Source organism: Gracilinanus agilis, chromosome 4, assembly GCF_016433145.1.
Source record: "Gracilinanus agilis isolate LMUSP501 chromosome 4, AgileGrace, whole genome shotgun sequence".
Classification (NCBI taxonomy): domain Eukaryota; kingdom Metazoa; phylum Chordata; class Mammalia; order Didelphimorphia; family Didelphidae; genus Gracilinanus; species Gracilinanus agilis.
The window spans coordinates 68,346,801-68,368,706 of NC_058133.1; the positions used below are offsets into that span (position 1 = coordinate 68,346,801).

The 21,906-nt window shown below is 36.0% G+C and overlaps 2 protein-coding genes across 4 annotated transcripts in view; both read left to right on the forward strand.

Moving 5' to 3' along the window:
• The window catches only part of RABGAP1L (RAB GTPase activating protein 1 like), a 605,798-nt gene that overhangs the window by 167,990 nt on the left and 415,902 nt on the right, over window positions 1–21,906 (forward strand). The window lies entirely within an intron of this gene.
• On the forward strand, window positions 10,722–11,804 carry GPR52 (G protein-coupled receptor 52). The gene has a single exon (XM_044674109.1). It carries the CDS (start codon window positions 10,722–10,724, stop codon window positions 11,802–11,804), a length of 1,083 nt encoding a protein of 360 aa, XP_044530044.1.

The window sequence follows — 21,906 nt, forward strand, 5'->3', positions numbered from 1 at the left end:
ATACTAGGGGAAAACTATTCCACTGTTGATATGAATTAGTCCCACCATTCTGGGAGGCAACTCGAAATTATGCAAAGAAAAAGTATTAAATCAGCCATGGTGATTCACAATATTAAATATACGCCATAAGAAGATTAACGACAACTGGCAAAGATCACCATATGAAAAAAAATTCATAGGTTTTCAGAATAGGGACTAAACCTTTTATTTCACTGGATGGGTGACTCCGCAATTAAGAAACTTCCTTTATTGCCATAGGTTTCACTTTTTTGGCAACCTAGAGTCTTTGTTTCCTATTGTTAGAGTAAGTGACTTGCCCAGGGTTAGAAAGCTGTTATTTGTAAAAAGTGGAACTTCAGTCTAGATTTTCTTGCCCCTGAAAGTATCTTTATTCCGTCTGCCACATTTCTTTTATGTTAATATATGTAAACTGGCAAACCAAAATAGGAGCTTTTGATAGACTGAATATTCTGTGGTATATGGATGGGATAAAATATTGAAGAGCAGCAGAATGCTGGCCAAACAAGGTTGATTTTGAGGACAGAGGCCCTGCATTCAAATCCCGATGCTGCATCTCCATATATGTTCTTTCTACTTGTTAAATGTTTGATGATTGATATTTATCATTCCTGAGGGCAAATAATCATGGAATAGGGGACAAGTTAGAAGAGATCCCAGAAGTTTCACAGTACAACTCTCCTTATTTATGGCTGAAAAAGTGTTATTTTGGGTCAGTGATGTTAGGGCATGGAGTTCCACTTTTTCAGCCATAAATATGGAGATGCAAAACTTACGTTAAAACACACTCACAAGATAATTTGAGGAGAGAGTAAGTCTAAAACCTGGGTGGATCACTTGTATCCTCCACTTCTCTTTCATAGCCCATGTCTCCTATTTTGACAGACTCCCTCTCCCTGAAATTCAATCCCTCCTCACCTCTAGCCTTGTAGAATCCTTAGTTCATCAAATGGCATCTCTTACCAAAAAACATTCCTGATCAAGCAATAAACATTTTTAAGCACCAAAGATTATACCAAATTGAACTGACACTTATTAGGTTCTTACAAAATCATAAAAATCAGGCTCTTATGAATTTTTTTCAAATAAGTGGAGATTTTTTCTTGTTTTCATTAATCTCTTTAAGCTATTAACACAGTAGTGGGTAGCCATAGTTAATTGAATTATATCTAGAACAATAGTATGTTAGCTCAGAAGGAATGCATTTTTATAAATGCAAAAATACACTTTATAAAGTGTATTAATTTGGATGCATGGACTTGATAAAATAATGACATTTTTTAGTGTTTTAAGGTTTATAGAATGATTTCTAGAACAATATTTCTAAAATGTAGAAAGTTGTAGCATTATTGTCATCAATTTCTAGCTTAATAAACAGAGGTTTAGAAAAGTTAAATTTCTTTTCCACCATTCCAGAGTAAAGTGATAGAATCAGAATCCAGAGTTAGGGTTTTGACTTGGTGATTGATTGGTTTTGGGGATTGAGAGAAAGGGAAAAATAACTAGATTGGGGCTCCAAGGTTGAGGATCTTAATGAATGGATGTGCTCCCCCCCTCAGCAGAAATGGGGAAGTCTGGAGAAGAGATGCATTTTTTAGAAAATATAAATTCTATTTTCAACATGTTTGGTCTAAGAGCTCTATAGGATATCTAGTTGAAGATGTTCAGGAGGCAGCTGGTAATGTGACATTGGAATTTAGGAGAGATATTAGGGGTGTGTGTGTGTGTGTGTGTGTGTGTATGCTTGCATGTGTGTGTCCCATAGAGCTAAGGATTTACACATTATTGTATTTAGTTCTTGTTTCTTTGTTTCTGATCACAGACTTATGAGATTTATAACCATACTCATTGGTGAACTTTTAAGTTTGAAACTGTGTTAAGCATTGTTATTCTTTCTGGCAAACATACAGAATTTAAATATATATGTTTCAGGAGGATGTCATGAGAATGTAGTAAACAAATAGATAGATGAAAGTATGGTTTCTAAATCCAAAATAACATTAAATAAGTCTTAAATGTTTTTATAGAAGATTCAGTGTTTTCTAAATGATACCAGATCATTCACTTGTGAGATTTAGTTTAATTATGTAACCAAAACCAAAATTGACATTAAAACTTATCTTTAGAGAAAATAAATAATGCATATTAAAAGTAATTAAACAATACTTGGGAAAAACTTTAGGCATCAGAGTTTTTCCTCCATAAGATTTTACTCTGTGCGGTGTTTTTCATGCTGCCAAAACTCCAGCTTTGAAAAAAAAAATCACATATTTTAACTTCTAGCCCTTTCTACACTAAGAAATAATTAAATCAATCAATCAATCCCCAACCACTTAAGTGCTTACTACTTACCTGTCTCTGTGCTAAATAATGGTACCAAAAAAAGGTTAAAAACAGTTCTTGCTCTCCTAGAGCTCACAGTTTAATGGGGGGAACATGTGATTAACTAGGACCATAGAAGACATATACTTCTTGGATGGAGAAGGTTATAGTAACTGGGGGGGGGGGTAACTAGGAAAGGCATCCTGAAGCAGGTGTTTGAGCTAAGTCCTGAAGGAAGTTGTTAGGTATGTAAGAGGCAAATGTGAGAAGGATTAGCATTTCAGGCATGAGGCAGAAGGATAGAGTGCTTGCTATGTATATGAACATCAAATAGATGCCTATGGCTATAGTGTGAGTAGGTGAGCATGGAGAATAAGAAGCCTGCAAAGGTAGGGAAGGTCCAGATGATGAAAAGCAGATCCTGGAAGTCATAGGGAGCCCCACCATATTTTGAGTATGTTTTCATGATGTGTGGGGAGAAGGGGGTTGACATAGCTTTAGGGATATCACTTTGGCACCTGTGTAGAAGATGAATTGAAGAAGGGAGAGAGAAGTCAGGGAGATCAAGTAAAAGGCTATTCCAATAGTTCAGGCAAGACATGATGAGGGCCTTAGCTAGAGTGGTAGCAATTTGAGTGGAGAGAAGGGTAAGTATATGAGGGAAGTTGCCAAGGTAGAAATGGCAAGATTTGGTAACAGATTGAGTGATGGAGAGTAAGGAGCTGAGGTTGAAGTTGCAGTTGTGAGCTTTGGTGACTTGGAGCATGTTGGTACCTTTGATAGTTACAAGAGGTTCAGAAGGATTTTGTGGGAAAGTTAATGAGTTCTGTTTGGGAATTAGATTGAAAAACCATGTCAGCATTTCTGCAGCCCTTCATCTTTTTTTTTTAAAAAGGGGGTAAGTCTCTTTTGTGACTGTCAAAAGAATATTCTTTCTCCCTGATTTGGCTCATTTGACCAAGTGGTATGACTAATCTGGGTATGAGATCATAGCTAGCCAGGGCAGTTCCAAACAATCTTTAACTGGAATTTAACAGTGATTTCTTTCTCACTTGGACATCTAACTTGTATCTGGGATGTTGTGTCTGTGAGTACAAATGCTGACCCCTGAGCCAGGTATAGTGAGACTCTGTGAAAGCAGGCACAGACTGAATGCATTTTCTCTTCCCACTCATATCAAAGGCCTTTTAGGACTTTCAATAGACCTCTCTCTCATTCTCAATGGGACTTTACTTCAACAGGTTTCCAGTATTCTTCTTAAAATGCTCTATTCCAGTATGACGGAATTTTCTGGGCATTTCTTGAAAGTCATTTGAGTGATTTTAGGTGACTGGTTTTGTGCTGGTAAAGGGAATCATCATTTTGTAAGGGCATTTGGGATGCTAGGAGATTGGTAAAACTTTTAATGTTGGAGAGGCCCTCCTAATTAGCTTTTAGTCACTTTTCCCAGCCTGAAATCTACTTAGGAGTTTAAATTTCTACTTTGTTAAAAAATAATTAATACATAGCACAGTTTAATTCACTAGAACTTAGACATTATGCTTGTAGGGGCTAGAATTCTGGATTTGGAGTTACTATCCTTGGCTAATACCTGGTTCTAATTCTTATTACCTGTGTGGCCTTGGGCAAGCCACTTATCTTTTTTCGTTCCCAGTTTCCTCCATATAAAAATGATTAGGTTAGAGCAAATGAACTCTAAGATCCCTTCCAGATATAATTCTATGTCTTTGTGACTTCAATTCAGTAAACATTTATGAGGTGGCAATAGGGTGGCATAATAGATAAAGTGCTAATTTTAATAGTCAGGACCTGAAACACTTACAAGCAATGCGACTGTTCAGTTCACTTAACCTCTATCCATCTCAGTTTCTTCATCTGTTAAAAAAAAAAGGTTAATAATAATCCTCCAACTTGATATCTATTAGTAAATCTTAATTAGCTTTTAGGAATGGATGTTTACTAAGATGGTACAGTGACAACAATTGGTCCAAAACATCCTTCCAGAAGCCTTAGACATACTCTTCAGTCGGTTAGCCATTTGGTAAGTAATTATTGTGTCTACTGGAAGCCAGGCACTGTGCTAAATGCTGGGGGAAAGTAGACCTAAGCTTAGCATGAACACACATGGCAAAAGGAGTCAACTGACAATACCCAAAAGTTCAAAATGTTTCCCTTAGGTTTGGGGCAATTTTTCCATTGGGTTCACTATAGTGTCTTGAGTCATCTTTACTCATCTCCTAAAGCTTTTTCTTGGCCCCTAATGTAGACTTTGCTGTTGTTCCAACAATGCTGAATAGAAGACAGGAGATTTCCCAATCCTCCAGTCTTCAAACTTCTCAAGGTGTTTTTCCAACCCAAGGATAGGGCTGCAGCCCAGGCTGAGGCATCTTTCACTCCAGGGAATTCCTCCTCAGGGGTAGCTCTCTTTTGTAGTACTGTAGCATTTGGCAGGCTGAAAGGAATGAAATAATTTTCTCTTTCCAAACATAATATTATTTCAGTGAATTAAATGAATATTCAAAAACGTCATGACTCTTGGGGAAGTAAAGAGATTAAGATAAGTTAACTGGATCCTTGATTTGGAATTTAAAGCTATTTTAAAATTTTGAGGTTTAGATTTTATTCTGGTGAGCATTATGTCCACTAGGTGAATCCCTTCAAAATATCAACCTGTCCAAAAAGTGGGCTGATGCTTCCTCTCTTCCCATTTTAGTTGCAAGAACCTCACCCCCACAAATTATTCTATTGCTTCAGTCATTTAAGGAAATGGTCAGGACTTCTAAATTCAGAGACTAGGGAAAGAATATTGTGAAAACCAATCTTTTATACCTTAAGATGTGTGCATATGGCATCTTTTTATTGCTACTTGTTGGACAGCTAGGCTCAGATAGTGATTCTATACTGATGAAATGCCTTCAGTTTCACTATTTCCTCTATTGTTCCTATGCAATATCTGTTTGATCTTTATTCTATTTGTTAATTTGGTTTTATGTGTAGCCCTCAGGGACTCTACTAATATTCCCTTGAAAGATCCCTTGGCCCTAATTCACCACCTATAGAAAGGCTCCAGAAGTTAATAAGGAGAGTAATAATAAAAAAAATTACAGTAATTAATATCCAAATAACATCCACTTTAAACAGATTCCTGGAATTTGAATGTAACTATAAATTAAAATCCATGTATAAAATGGCAAAAGAAAGCTGAGAGAAGAAAAGAAAATGAAATTAGATTTGAAGTAGAAAGGATCATTTATGGAAAAGAAGTGAAAGAATTAATTAGCAGTCCCATAAGCATTCCCAGAAGAATATTGGTAGGGCAGATGGAAAAACCCCAATGGATCTGGAGTTTCAGGACCTGAATTCACTTCTCTGCTCTGCCATTTATTAGCTGTATGAGTTTGAGCAGGTCTCTGGGATTTGGTTTCCTCCTTTCTTAAATGGTAGGTTTGAATAGATCACTAAGATCTCTTTTAACACTAAATCTAGAATCCTAGGATCCATTTTGTATTTAGAGCAGTTTGCCATCCCCAAATTACTAGTGAAATGGATTTTTTCTCCTTGCATTTAGAAGTGTGGATAATATAGACTGTTCCCATTGATTTTCATTCTGTTCTACAAGGTGTCCCAAGTCTTAGTGTGGTTAAAACCCTCATGCAAATCTCAAGTCATTTAGTATTTGATTTTCATATTTTTCCAATGTGAGAAACTAAATCATATAGATTCTTATGTTAGTGGTTAAGGGCATAATGTTTTAAAAGTTATGTAACAAGTATAAATTTTAGTTAATTTAGTAGAATTGTAGATTTTTAGTGGGAAAGGAATTGAAGAAATATAGTTCAACATCTTCCTTTTACAGATGAGTAAACTTAGGTTCAATAAATTGCTGAGAGACACAGTCAAGAATTAAACAAAAATTTAATAGGCACCTACTGTTTGGCTGTCACTATTATGCACTTGGGCTACAAGGACAAAAATGAAGCATTCCTCACCTTCAACTCCTAATGTTGGGAGGAGACAATATATTTGTATATAAGTATCTAGAAAAAATTAAGACAAGGTGACTAGGTTATCTCTGGGGATAATAAGCCTGAAAAGACTTGATGTAAAGGTGGTGTCTAAGCCAAGTTTTGAAGGAAACTAGGAATTGTGTGGAGGCAAAATTGAAGACATATATCATTGGCTTGAAGAAACACCAAGATAAGGCAGAAAAACAGGAGTTAGAGGATGGTGTATAGGGAATAGCAACAAAATTCTGGACTTCAGAATATGGGAAGGGAAGTGGGAGGAATATCCAACAAGACTGGAAAGGGAGATGGGCACCAGGACATAAAAATCTATTAAGACCAAAAAGAGTTGCTGATATTTAATCATAAAGGCAATAGGGATCTATTGAACTTTATTGAGTAGAGGAGTGGCATGGTCACACCTGAAGTTTAGGAAAATCACCTTAACAGTTGTGATGAGTATAGACTGAAGGGAGGAGAGACCTGAGGGAGAGAGATCCTTAGAGGTTGGTGGTCTTGCTAAGAGGTGATGAAGACCCACTTGAACCAGGAATGGTAAATATGTAAGTAAAGAGAAGAGGACATATGAGAGAGAAGGGAAACTGTTTGACAACTGATTATTTATATGGGGTAAAGGACCAAGGTTGTGAGTCTGGGTGTGCTTGGAAGAATATTTTTAAGTAGTCTAGTCAGGATTTGAACTCAAGTCTTCTGACTAAATAGAGTGATCATTCCACTATATAAAACTGCATAGATGCTAAAGTTTCATCATTTTATGCTTCTGTAATTCAGACTGAAAACAAGTTCTCAGCAAAATTTTTGTTCATGTTTTTGTCTGCAAGTTCTACTCTTGCCTTTCAATTTGTAATTTGAATACTTAAGGCTTCTGAAACTGAAGAAAAGGAAATCCAGGAAGATTTGGTTTGGGATGTCTCTCTGAATGCCAAAAATGAAACTTGTTCCCTTTAAAATAATTCTTTCTAGGCGTTTTTTCTCAAAATGAAGATATTTGCTTTCACTTCTAAATTCATCATCTATTCTGCATTTTCTCTCTATTTTAGCTCATTGTAACTGTATCTGATATTTCTTTTAAACTACAGAGTAGAACAAAAAATATAGGTATTTCAAAGGTCTGTAGCCAAAAGGGGAAAGAAATACTTTGTCTCTGATATATAGATTAAAGTTATTTTTTAACAAAAGAATAAAAAACCTTTTTTAAAAAACATTTGTTATCCTATTAAAAGATCCATATGTTCTTCTGTAAATTGGTACCCATTTCAACAGTTGCAGTGACTCCTTTCTGGTCTCCATTTCCCTAATTTTGAAAATTCTAAACTTAAGACATAAAGACAAGCTTTTCTCCCTTCCTAATTCACTCCCAAAAATGAATTGTTGAAGCCAAACAAAAACATATTCAGAATAGTATGTGTTTGCTTTGAATCCAAAATGAAAATAGATGTTAAACATCTCTGTGGATCATATGAAAAATTCTTTCGAACTTTTTGTATTCTTAGTCACAGAGAGGTGAACTAAGCAGATGATTTAGGGGAAATTTTGAAGTTTTCAGCTCACACTGCAAAAATTTTTTCCTTACACTTAACCTTTTCCCTTCTACTTGATCTTAAACATTTCACAGGCAAGACTTTTGTACAGGAGAATTAGCTCTATTGTATTATAATGTTATTGTTGGGTAATTTAAACTCCAAACTTCAGCAGGGCTTGGTGGGAGGAATTGACTATGTTTTGGGGGCAACATGTAAATGAGGATCAATTTCTATTCATCAAAATATAACCCCTTTCAGGGAAGGGAAATAAATAGTCCCATTAGCTTAGGTTTATGAAGGTTTGGCATATTTAATAATTAATAAGTATTTTCTGCCAATAAGGATTAAATTTCTGCTGACTTGTTTCTTTAGCCTGTGTCCCCCGTAGTACCATCGTGGTAGTTTCTCTATGAGGTTTAAAGGTGCATCCAGATATTTTCGTGAGCTGTTAATCCATAGGGCAGAATGTTGTGAAAGTGTTAGATGGGAAGTACCCCTGGAAGTTCTGACATGCCACTAATATATTATCAGCATCGGTCAGTTCCATTGTCTTCATTTGTCATTCTTGATCGCAGCTTGCCATTGCCATGTAAGGCTATAAGCCTGCATGTGCCTGGCAACTGTTACCTAGTGACAGTTTCAGCTGCAGTAGCCATTGGCTGGGCTGTTGATTGGGGCAGAAGGACCGAGTCACCTTTCTGATGGGGAGTTGTTCTGCATCTGCTCAGGGTGATGAGAAGGAGGTGCAGGGGCTCAGGTGCAGGCAAGAATCCAGAGAGCGCAGCCTGTGAAGTGAAGAATCGCTACAGCCTTCTTGTAACTGCATCACAGTCAATCGGACTTCTAAATCCGGCTGCACAGCACAGCAGCTGATTAGAGTGGATCTAGGTGAGAAGCGTTGCCTTATGCTTGTAACGAAGGAAGCCCAAAGTGATTCCTTTGAAATAGAAGAAATTGGCTCCTGATAGTGGGAAATGCGTGGTGAGGAGCATCCTGTGGATGGTAGAAAGAATAAAGCATAAGGACTCCCCTCTATGGCTTGGTGATGTATCCGAGAAAAGAACTTTAAAAAGAATGCTTTCTATTAAACTGCTGCATCAGGGCTAGGGGAAATGCTTGATTTCTAGTGCATGAGATTCCTTCAGAAAGCACAGTGACAACTAACAAAAGAATCTCCGAGGCGCTAGTACTTTTGAGAGGACTTTCAGCACAATATCGGAATGACCTTGGAAACCTTTCTCTTTGGATCGCTTCGTCCAGCCCTGCCTGATTGATTTCCAGCATTTCCAACTCTTAGGATTTAAATTTGCCTCGATGTTTTGGGGACATTTACAAACAAGACTATCTCGTAATCTGCCTAATGGCCCCCCGCACTAATTGAGCATTTCCTCAAAATAGAACGCAGAAAGAAAAGAAGCATTTTTCTTAACATATGGCTGTTCTGTAACGGCAAATGTAATAAACGAGGTAATTTTCCGATCCTGGGAAAGCTAGTTGCTGAAGTCATTATTTAATACGCTAATCATCTTGGGAAGAGAAACTAGGTAGAGCAACCTAGAAGGTGAAGATCTGACCGAAAATAACGGAGTAGTAAACAATAGCAGCATTTCTAGTCAAATCAGCATTTCGTTAGCAGCGGAGTAGAATGCAGCCTGAAGTTTCTTTTATTGTTTGGGGCTTTGGAAATGATTCTTGAGTTGTTGCAAAGGTGAGAAATAGCATTAATTGAGCCATGCACTTTATTGTTCTGATTCATTATAAGGATTGTGACGGACCAGCTAATGAAAAATATTTTCAGTTACCAAGATTGAAATTGAATGCAAGGTTGATTTTTGAGGGGGGGAGGTGGATAGGGGAGAGCCTAAAATGATGCTGCTGTCACAGCCACCTATACTCAGAAAGGACTAAAACTGTTTAAACTGAAAACCGACTTAAAACTTTGTGGGTTCATCTTATTTGGGAATGTGAACTGATTGCACATTATCTGCTACCCTGGAGATGTTTTGTTTTCCTCTCCTACAGTTAGAGGACAAGCCTTGCTTTTCCTCCCCTTCCATTCGGCCTCTAAAGACAATCCACTCTATTCATATCCAAGTAGTATTGAGTCTTTGGGAATTAACCTTGACAAGAAGGTTTTCCTTACCTCTTTAATGAAAGGATGGATCATGGGAATGAGACAGGAATTATCATCTCGAGAACAAATCCCAAAGGCATTGCATGCTAGAGGGAACTTTTGCTAGGTTTCCAACTAAAAGATGTTACTGACCTCCTGACATTTTAATGATTTAAATGAATCTAAAACATTCATTCACTTCATATCACTTTGTGATCAAGGAAGCCTGAGTCCTAGAAAGACTTCTGTCCTTTTCTCATTATCTCTAGTGGATCCCAAAGAAATCACCTTTCTCAGGAGAATAAACAGTCCTCAAAAGCTTTTTCCTTCCCCATTCCATTCCCTTGATGGCTGAAATGGAAAAAAAAATGCCTTTCATTTTCCATAGTGCAAGAAAGAATCTGTTGGGGCTTTTTTTTTTTTTTAGAAGTGCCTTGTATTTGTTAAAGATAGTTTGAGAGCACTGGAGGGAGCTAATCGGTGGCCTTCTTTTCACCTCCTTCCTAGCTCCTTTTCCCCCCACAGCTGAAGTGTGTCAGTGCTACACTGATGCCGATGAAGAGACTTGAGCAGTTCTGGGAAGCTAATCTGTGACAGAAGCAATTGGCAGTGTCAGCAGAGACAGAGCGTGAGCCACCAAAGTGCACAGGTTAGCAGATGTCAGGCAGGTCGCCACTGGATTGCTGTTGTCCTGGACACAGGGTTTCCTAATCCTAAACCATGAATGAGTCCAGCAGGTTGACTGAACCAAGGACTCACAACATGAGCTTTGGCAATGTGTCTGAGCATCACTCCTGTCCACTGGGATTTGGCCACTACAATGCAGAGGATGTCTGCATCCTGGAGACGGTCGTTATTGTCCTGCTGACATTTTTAATCATTGCTGGGAATTTCACTGTCATTTTTGTCTTTCACTGTGCTCCACTTTTGCATCATTACACTACCAGCTATTTCATCCAGACCATGGCCTATGCTGATCTCTTCGTGGGAGTGAGCTGCTTGGTTCCCACTCTCTCCTTGCTTAATTATTCTACAGGTGTCCACGAGTCACTGACTTGCCAGGTTTTCGGATATATCATCTCAGTGCTCAAGAGTGTTTCCATGGCGTGCCTGGCTTGTATCAGCGTGGATCGCTACCTTGCCATCACCAAACCTCTTTCCTACAATCAGCTGGTCACTCCTTGTCGCTTGAGGATCTGCATTATTCTCATCTGGATCTATTCCTGCCTGATTTTTTTGCCTTCCTTTTTTGGTTGGGGGAAACCTGGTTACCACGGTGACATTTTTGAATGGTGTGCCACCTCTTGGCTCACCAATGCCTATTTTACTGGCTTTATTGTTTGTTTACTTTATGCTCCTGCTGCCTTTGTCATCTGCTTCACTTACTTCCACATTTTCAAAATCTGTCGGCAGCACACCAAAGAGATCAACGACCGAAGGGCCCGATTTCCCAGTCATGAAGTTGATGCTGCTGGAGAGACTGGACATAGCCCAGACAAACGCTATGCTATGGTTTTATTCCGAATAACCAGTGTGTTCTACATGCTCTGGCTTCCTTACATTATATACTTTCTTCTGGAGAGCTCCCGAGTCCTGGATAATCCCGCTCTCTCCTTCCTAACTACCTGGCTTGCTATAAGCAATAGTTTCTGTAACTGTGTAATATATAGTCTCTCCAATAGTGTTTTTAGGTTGGGCCTCCGAAGATTATCTCAGACAATATGTTCATCTTGTATGTGTTTAAAAGACCAGGACATACAGGACCCCAAACCCAGAAAACGGGCTAATTCCTGCTCCATCTAAAGAAAACTGCACAGCTAGTCAAGCTTAATCTGAAAATGCTTTGGAATAGCATTTGACACATCTGGGGATTTTCCATGACAGAAATATTTACTTGAATAGTTCACTATGAAATGACATATAGACTAAAAGTGATTTTTTTTAATGGAAAAGAATACTATGGAAAAGAACATAGAAAGGGAATACACAAGAGACATTTATCATGTGAATATGGTTCCTTTGAATTTGTGTGGTGGTAAGAGAAATTTATTAGTGAAAATGAGTATCTTAAATCTTCCACAGGGCATAAAATAACCGGCACATGAAAGTAGATTCCTCCTGTGTATCTTCCTCCCTCTTTTTAGGAAGTCATTTCTTATTTTCACCTGTAGATAAATGCTACATATTGCATATGTAGCGTGGAATAGCCATTTGCTTTAAAATGTACTTTTAAAATACAGTAGACTAGTAGGCTATCCACAAACGATCTCCACAAAGCCTACACAGTAAATGTAGCTTAACACCTAGCCATATGACACCCCGGCATATATTTTTAAGTATTTATTGCTGCACAAGTGGTCAGCTAAAAACAAAAATAGAATCATTATTTTTTTTAAAAGGTGGATGCTTTTTTCCTGTTTATCAAAGCCTGCTATTTTATAGCCTCCTCCAAATCTCCTTCTCAGCCCAACCCCCTCCCCCTTTCTGCTGTTCATCTTTTAGTTCCTTATTCCAGAAGTGTCTTAGTTAATGAGGGAATTTACTATACAAGCTAATTACAATATTAATAACCTCTTCCTTCTAAAAAAGCAACCTAGCTGGTTGGGTAGCGGGGGGAGACTATATTCATTCAACCTATTCCAATAGCTTTTAGAAACATTTCATTCCACCCCCACCCCTGGCCTATTAAATAAGTTCTTGTGCCTATTATGGTACTTTTTTTAAAAATGATAGATAAAGCCCCCCCCCCTTTTTTCAATAACAAGATTATTCTATTCAGATTCAAGAGATAAACCTAGTAGTGAGATACCAGTCTGTACTAGTTTGAATTTTTTTCCTTTTTCAAGTCAAAAATTAACCCTTTTATGTTGGGTCTACTACATAGCTTACTATTGTAGTTGCAAGTCCTTTGTGTGAATCCTGCTTGCATATACAGTATTTTTTAAAACAAAAAAATGTAAATTATATTATGTGGTCTGTGCCTAATGTTTTCATAGCACATTGAATAGGTCAATGCTGCTTTCATTCTGCAGGATTGAAGCAAAATACTCAAAAACAAAAACTTGCTTTAAGAGAAAAATACTTTTTGTGCCGTTGTTAAATAGATATTTATTAGGCAAAACTTGGAGGAGGTGAGACAACAATTTAATTATCAAATACAGGTAAGAGCTTCAGTATTTCCCTTTGTAATGATGATCTGCTTTCAGATTCAGAGATGAACTTATTTTGTAAGTGCATTACATGGGTTTGTGTAATAAGTTACCAGGGGTTCAGATGCAGCATGTTCAGGGAGGGTTGTTAGGGTGGGGGGGGTTTGGGGGGTGTGGGGGAATAAGCACAGGAATGTGTAAATCTTACTTTTGGCCCAAGCTGCCAGTCTCTCAGACGGATTGAAAAGTGTCTAACTTTGGAGTATTAGACTTGTTAACAGCTGCACTATGATTTCCTTGTTTTACCAAAAACAAATACATTGAGCGAATTGTGCCTAGGATTCTTCACATTGGAAGCCAACCATGTTTGCACACCAGTGGTTTGACTTCAAAGGTCCCTTTAACATGAACATATTGTTTTAAGATTGTTCTGAACCCCTGTATGTTTTTTAAAATGTAAGAAAGTTGAAAAATAAAGAATAAAATAGTATTATATGTATCAAAATTGGACTTTGCCTCAGTTTAATGAAAACATGTATTTAGAATGGACTGACTTGCTTGTTCAGGGATAAGGATTTAATTATCTTAAGTTTTTGTGATTTGGCCACTTTTGGCTTCTGGAAATTCATTCATCAATGTCTTATTTTTGTCCCTGGCACTAGGTAACAAGTTAAAGAACTCCTCTAATATCATCTAAATCAAGGAACTTTAATCCCGAAAGTTACTTTCTGTTAGAAATAGAATTCCTTATGTGTAATTTCTAACTTGGGAGTGCATTCTTTGTCATGTGGCTTTGTTGTATTCTGAAAAGAGGGACCTGAGTATTATGGACTGGAAGTATGATGACAGGACTTGGCTCTCTTTATGATTCCTACCATTAGACCTGTTGCTTTTGCCTTCTCAGGACACCAGAATGCTGTCCTTTCCAACATATTTTTTCCCAATAACTCCAAAAATGTCGGACTTTTTCCTTTGAGTGGTTTTTAATTTTAATCTTTATTTTTTGAGCCAGAACTTCTGAACTTAACTGCTCTTTGTTCTTACTCTAAATTTCTGGGTTTTAATCCCTTTCCCAATCCCCAGGAAATACTAAATAGTAGAAGCCCTTATTTGTAGGCAGCTAGGGCAGCATAGTGGATAGAGTGCCATGCCTGGAGTTGGGAAGTCTTGGGTTCAAATCTGATCTCAGATACTTTCTAGTTGCGTGACCATGAGCAAGTCATACCCTTAATGCTCTTTTTTTAAAAAAAAATATTTAGTATTAATTCTGTGACTGAAGGTAAGGTTTTTTTTTTAAAGCCCTCATTTGCCCATCCCTTAGTTATTGTCTCTTCCCCCACTTTCATGTGGGCATCTCTCCCCTGAGCGTGTTCTGGTGAGCCTAGTTCCTAAGATTGTCAAATTGAAGACTTGTTATGGGCCTTCTTCATTAAGTCCTCCCTCCCTGCTTTTTTTCCCTACAAAGAGAAAAAATGGTTTTCTCCCAGAGATAAGGTATATTATATCAGGGGCTGTGAGGCAAGTTACAGGTTTTAATAATGTTTCATAAGATGCTAATTCAAGTCATTTAATTTGCTTATGTGATCCTTTAGTGTGTGTTTCTGTTACAGGAGGATACAAAGCACTGTGAGATTTTTTTATAAAATGTTGAGAGGTTTTTCCATCATTAAGTGGTGTTCCATGGTTGTTATCCACTAGAAATGAGAATAACAGAAATGAAGTAATGTCATGTGCAACCAACTAAGGATGTGATTCTGGGTTTATTTTCGTCATGCTGATTCTTAGGGGGAACTTGAATGCCAGTGAGACTGAAAAATGGCAGTCCTTCACCACCTTGAAATACATAATTGCCATGCAATGGTATCACGAACTGTGCTGTTTCCATTCAGATTTTGCAACATTTTATATGAAAGTCTGTGCAAGTTTTCGTGGTGGTGGTGGTTGTTAGTATCTTACTAGGCATATGCAAAATATAAACAACTTGCTGCTCATGAAGATAGCCCAGTGCCAGGCATGATTTTTAGATCCATCAAGACTATGCGTGTGGTGTGATTACTTATTGCTGAATGATAATGAATATTTTATTTCAAATAAATTATCTAATGTGAGAATTCTAAGAAAAAATTTTTATCTCAAAATGGAGCATTTAAGGCACAGGATATCTAACTAAATTCTAAATTTGGAGTTAATGAGTTATTCACAGAAGCATAAGAGAAGAGTAACTTTACCAGCCATTTAGTTCATTTTACACCTGAAAAAGAATTCTTCCTTCTTTGTACTCAACAAGTAGTCATCTGTTCTTTTCTTGGAGACCCATTGTATGGAAGAACCCACTTCTTGCTGAGGCAGTCCATTCAACTTTTAAACAACTGTAGTTAAGATAATTTTCCCTTAGTTCAGGCTCACATGTGTATCTATGCAGCTTTTACCTATTGTTTTAAGTTCTGCCCGCTGGAGCTGAGCAGAATAAGTGGAATGCCTCTTTTATTTAACATTCTCAGTTGTTTTTTTTTTTTTTTCAAAAGTTTTCACAGTTCTTGTTTTCCTCCTCTGGGCATTCAACTGATTATCAGTCTCTTTTCTACAATGTGATGATTAGTAAGTACTCCATGTATAATTTGATCAGAGCAGAATACAATGAGTCTGTCGCCTTCTTATTCCTGGAAGGTATATATGTCTTAATGAAGCATAAGATCACGTTAATGTTTTTGGCTGCCATATTGCTTTATTGGCTTCTTTTGAGCTTGCAGTCATTTTACAAAAAGATGACTTGTTGCCTTCTCCCTCTTGTACTTTTGAAGTTGTTTTTTTTTTTAAGTGTAGGAACTTGCTTTCATTTCTGTTAAATTTCATCTTATTTCATTTAACCAGTGTTCCAGGCTATTAATATCATTTTGGTTTGTACTCTTTTATTACTCTGTTGGGTATGTCTCCCAGGTTTATAGCACCAGTTTATTTGATTATTATGCCATTTTGGCTCATATTAAGGCCAGTGTTAAAAATGTTTAATAGAGTGCTAAGCACAGATCTTTTGAGGTACTCCTCTGGAGACTGTATACACTTTTATCATTACAGTCACAGAGGAAAATATATGTACCATTGTATCCATGTTTTAGCAAGTCCTTGGTTTCAGTTGGTCAGGGGCAAAGACATTTAGTGAGCAGATTGGAAAACTGTAATGTCAGTTATTCTTAATGGCTTTGCTGTAGCATCATTCCATTATTCATCAGATAAGGAAGGGAAATTCAGAAACCAGAGTTTTATTGACGTATGGGCAAATCACTTAATCTTTCTACACTTTCTACATATTCCTCATTAAAAAATGGCATTAACCTTATCCTCTCCTTTGCACTTAACCTAGATTGTGTACCAATTAATTAAATGAAATTTGAAAAACATTTAGGTTCTGTGGGAAGATCCTAATATAATGAAATAAAATTATAACTATCATGAGAACTAGACTTAAGGTTCACGTTAAAAATTTCAGACAAGAGATGCTGCTATATTGATATCATTAGTCATCTGAACTTGGAAATGAAAAACTTGGTAATCTTCCACTTTTTTTTAACATCCAACCTTTTTTGGATAATTTGTTATGAGCATAATTACCAAGATATGGGCAATATTTTTATTGAATTAATTAATATATTATGCTGTCAGATGCTAATAGATTGCTAATAGATAATGTACTTGGATTCATGGATCCTTTTGGTTGATTGTCTTCAGTTTTGACCATCGCTTTATTTTAAAGTTGAAGATGATTGGGGACAATAGCATTTGCAGCAAGAAAAACCATAGTCTTTGAGAATAATTTTGAAATAGAACTATATTGTAATTGTAAAGAATTTGCATTTTCAATACTATCTTATCTTACAAAATAGTAATTTCTTCATGTTAGATAAAGTGCATTTAAGGTATGCATATATTGAAAACAATGTAGGATGATAAATGGCAAGAAGTTTCTGATGAGCCGTATCTAATATTTGATAGAATTCCAAAAACTTAAAATGTGAACTAGCAACTTGTGTAAAAGAAATGACATTTCTGAATTTTGAAACTTCAGCTGAGTATAATCTGTAGATTCTAGCTTGAATTATAATAATTTCTTAAAATTATTTATTTAAATTTAAATAAAAACAAATTCTTAAAATCAGTTTGTAATTTCATCTAGATCCAAAGTAATAGTATTCTTTTTATTATTAAAAATATAAATAGAATTTTAGAAAATAATTTTGTTTTACATGTTAATAAGTAACATACACAATAAAACATGTTTAGGAAAATTGTAGTTGGTAGTAGTGTATAATTTCTTTACTATAATTTTTGAAAGGTATTTTATTTTCCTAATTACATGTAATAACATTCTTTAATACATATTCTCTGAAATTATAAAACACAAATTGTCTCCTTCCCTTCCTTCCCCCTATTGAAGATGGCAAGCAATTTCATCTGGGTATTTTTTGTAATCTTAAAGAAAATTATGTAGATTTCTTTTAGTCAAATGCACTTTTGAAAAATCAGTTTCCTATATATATTTTAAAGGCACCTAGGCAAATATGACTGAATAAGTAAGAATTGTGAGATAATGAAATGTAATCAGGAGACTGTCAGATTTATATCTTCTTGAGTTAAATAGAATATAAATTAGTGATCTTTTATTTCATATATGATGAGTTTGTGGGCAGGTGAAGAGAATTGCTATTTGTGGGAAACATTAAAATTAAAGTCAAGTACAGTAACATTTTAAATTTCCTCAAAATTACATTTTTGAAACAAAATTTGATTCTGTTTTCAAATAAACTATTGTTAGAATGATTTTAAGATAGTGATTGAAAAAATAGTTCTCTTTGTGCAAGACAACCACTGTGTGAGCTTGGAATCTTCCTTGCCTGGTTGAAGGGTGTCTTTGGTTAGGAGTCTCTTTTTCAAAATATAATTTACGTGGAGGTGAAAACATCATGGATAAAAATCAAAATCAAGAGTTAAAACTTTATTCTTTGAGGGTTTTTTTCCCCTCTTCCCCCAGTTCTAGATAAATATTTAGTTGTTATATAGCCTATATTCCTTGTTACTGGGATCTCAGGATTAGGGAGGAAATCTAGTTATGTGAAGAGGAAAAAAAGAGACACTTTGGAGTCCATACACAAGATGTTCCAACAGTTTTGGTATGATTTTAAGTTATTAAAACCATCAAAGAATAAAACTGAACCAAAGCTTTTGGGATCCCCGAATATGTACCATAATATGTTATGTAAAAACATCATTTGATTGCACTAGTTTTCCTTGATTTTCTGCCTTCATTATTCCTTCTTTCTTTGTTAATTCAACGGAGTTTAATACTCATTATTTAACACATTTTTAACATTTATTAGATATAGCTAAATCTTGACTTGAGTACATATTCTGTTTTTAATATTTTGATTAGGGCATCCACTTGCTGAATGGACACAAATAATGATGGTTTTGATGCTTTTCCGAGTGTCAGTCTACAAAGCAGATTGATACATGACATTAAATTGTGAATCTGTTTTAAGTCTCCATTTGATGATAATACAATAGTTTTAATTACTGTAGGCATATTTGAAATAGCCAGTGGACCCATTTCAGGTAGTCTCTAAAGGGAGTGCGGAATATTTCTACCAGTTTTCATATAACCATGGTATGCGATTATCTTTTTTGGGAAAACAATTTACATCAACATAAAATAGGATTGATAATTACATGTCTTATCAACTGTAACTATGCAAACTTAAAAATGCAATGTTGAAAAAGTTATTCTTTGTGTAGCCAGTGCTTTCAAATTGACCAAAAGATTTTTACAAACATTAGAGATGAGTCCCCCTCATTTTATATTAAAAAACAAACAGATAAAGTATTTAGAATGATATTATTTGAAAACTAAAAAGGTACCATAGCCATCTGATCTAATAGTATTTTTTTTTACAGATAGGAAAACTGAGTCCTGGAGAAGTGAAGTGAGTTATCTAAGGAAACACAGCTACTAAGTGAAGGATTTAGAGTTTGGATAGTCATGACATTGTTCTTTACTTTGTATCTATGTCAGCCATTTAGTTAATGGAAACACTATGAAAAGAATATTGTGGGGGTGCAGCTGAGTAGCTCAGTGGATTGAGAGTCAGGCCTAGAGATGGGAGGTCCTAGGTTCAAATTTGGCCTCAGACACTTCCCAGCTGTGTGACCCTAGGCAAGTCACTTGACCCCCATTGCCTACCCTTACCACTCTTCTGCCTTGGAGCCAATACACAGAAGTTAAGTATTTTTAAAAAATAAATAAAAATAAAAATAATAAAAAAAGAATATTGGGGTTGCTGCTTAATAGCTTTGCTTATGTAAAATGATTTATGAATAATATGTTCCATAAATGGTTGACTGTCTGACAGCTTATTCTTACATATAAAGACTTTGTTGGTTGATGTAGGAAAAATACGTGAAACAGAATCTTTTTATTAACCTAATGGAAATGATTCTTTTAAATACCTGTGTTTATTTCAGTAGAAAGGAGATCTTTCTTAATCCATAATTTAAATAATGACTATTGAGAACTCTATTTTATAATCTAGAAAAGTTTAATTATAGTCTCAGTTCTGATATTCCATAGTTGAAGTACCCCCAAAGGAAAAGAGAACACTGGTAGGTAGAGCCTGCAACCTGTTAGAAATAAAGAATTTGCTTAGGAGGAATGGTTTAATATATGGGCTGGGCTTCTTCCAAGAGTGAGTAATGACTAATAAATAGCCCACAGAGCAATGTCAGGAGATTTCTAGGAAGGCTCCCAGAATATCAGGTGGACCATCTTTGAAGGATTTATGGGAAAATGTGGAAAAGAATGCATGCATACAGCACGGAGAGATATAGATGGGGATGCATTGTTGGAGGGAATACCAACATCAGTGCATTTACTGATTCACCAAAATGTCAAACTATATTCTCAGATGATTTTATCAGTGATTTGAAACTTTTAAAAACCATTTAAAATATCCATACAGTAAGGAAATTTGATTTAAAAAAGTTAATCATTTGAATATGAGAAGTGTATTGCCTAAATTAAAGACTGTTTAAATGTCTTTGAATAATTGTGCTATCAAAACCGAATAGTGATGAAGTTTACACTATTCTCATTTATCTATTTTTGAAAAGAAAAACATCATAGGCATGCGCTCTTTATACACGGAGCTTATAATGGATTTTTAATGTAGTTCACAGTCATTATAAGACACATTTTTAGTTCACTTGGACAGAGGGTTTCTGTTATAAAGGCTTTTTGAAGACTTTTTAATTAGAAGATGCCACAGATATACACACAAAATTAAATCTTACTTACTCAGACTATTTGGGATTGACTAGATTGAATTACTAAGAAGTTTGAGTAGAAATTTAGTTTTATGTTAAAATCAGCAAATCTTAGTTGAAACATTTGCTTTGAAGAGAATGAGAGGGAAGCCAAACTCTTGTGCTTAGTTATGGGAAAGTTTCCTTTCCAAAGCCTAATTCTATTATGTCCTTGAAGCTTTCCTCAGTACCCAAGCTGCAAATGATTTCTCCTGTCCCTGAATATTTACCTCTTGTGTATCCAGGAGCAGGTAGGTGGTATGGTGTGGGAAGTAATAGGCCTGAGTCAGGAAGGCCTGAGTTCAAATTTGTCCTCAGATACCTCTTAGGTTGATTCTGGACAAGTTGCTTCATCTCTTTTTTCCTCAGTTTCCTCATCTCTAAAATGGGATAATAATAGCACCTACCTCCTAGTGGTATTATGTGGAACAAATAAGAATAATTATAAAGGGCTCAGCATAGAGTCTGGCATATAGAAATGTTAGCTATTATTATTGTTTTTGTTGTTGTTATTGTTATTTTGTATTGGATTTGTGCACACATTTTATCTTGGACTAGGTTGTGAGTTTCTTGAAGGCATGGAATCATGTCTTATTGCCTTTTCTGTCACTCTTCTTGTCTAGTACCTATTATGTATTTTGTACATATTAGATACTCAGTAAATATACATAATAGATAATATGGTATGGAGAAATGTCTTTTGATATATGAGAAATATTTGAATGGAAGCCCACTTTTCTTTTTTCTTTTTTTTTTTTTGAGGTTATTTTTGTTCAGCTGAAGTTTAGGTTATGCGACTTCTGAGCTTCTTCCCAACTTGTGATTACCTACTTTTCTATGGCAACCTCAGCTACCCCAGTTATTAGATGAGGAAAACAAAACAAAAAATCATTGATAGCCAAAGAGTATTCAAAGTAATGTGTTCAATTAATTTTCTAATTTTTTTAAAAAATGGGCATAATAAAGATTCATCTCTTTATATAAAAAAAAATAACAGATGTCTTATAAGCCAATTAAAAGGATAATGGATACTTATTCCAATGACAGACACCATTTTAGGTTATTCTCACCTTGTGAGGACCCATTCTACAAAGAGGAGATTGTCTACTGGGAGATAATCTAGTAGAGTAGAAAGAGTACTGGACTTTAGGGGTCAAGAGACTGGACCTCCCAAGTTCAAGGAATGCCACTGGGTGTGACCCTTGTCAATGACTTAACCTCTCTGGGTTCTGGTTTCTTCCTCTATGAAATGAACTCTTTAGTTTAGATCAGTGATTCTCAAAGTGGGCGCCACCACTCCCTGGTGGTTGCTGTAGCAATCCAGGGAGGTGGTGATGGCCACAGGTGCATTTGGGGGTGGTGATAGTATGTGACAGGGGGCGCTAAGTAATATTTTTTCTGGAAAG

What these genes read in the sequence shown, in the direction of transcription:
- GPR52 (XM_044674109.1), top strand. Translation starts at nt 10,722, where the DNA reads ATGAATGAGTCCAGCAGGTTGACTGAACCAAGGACTCACAACATGAGC.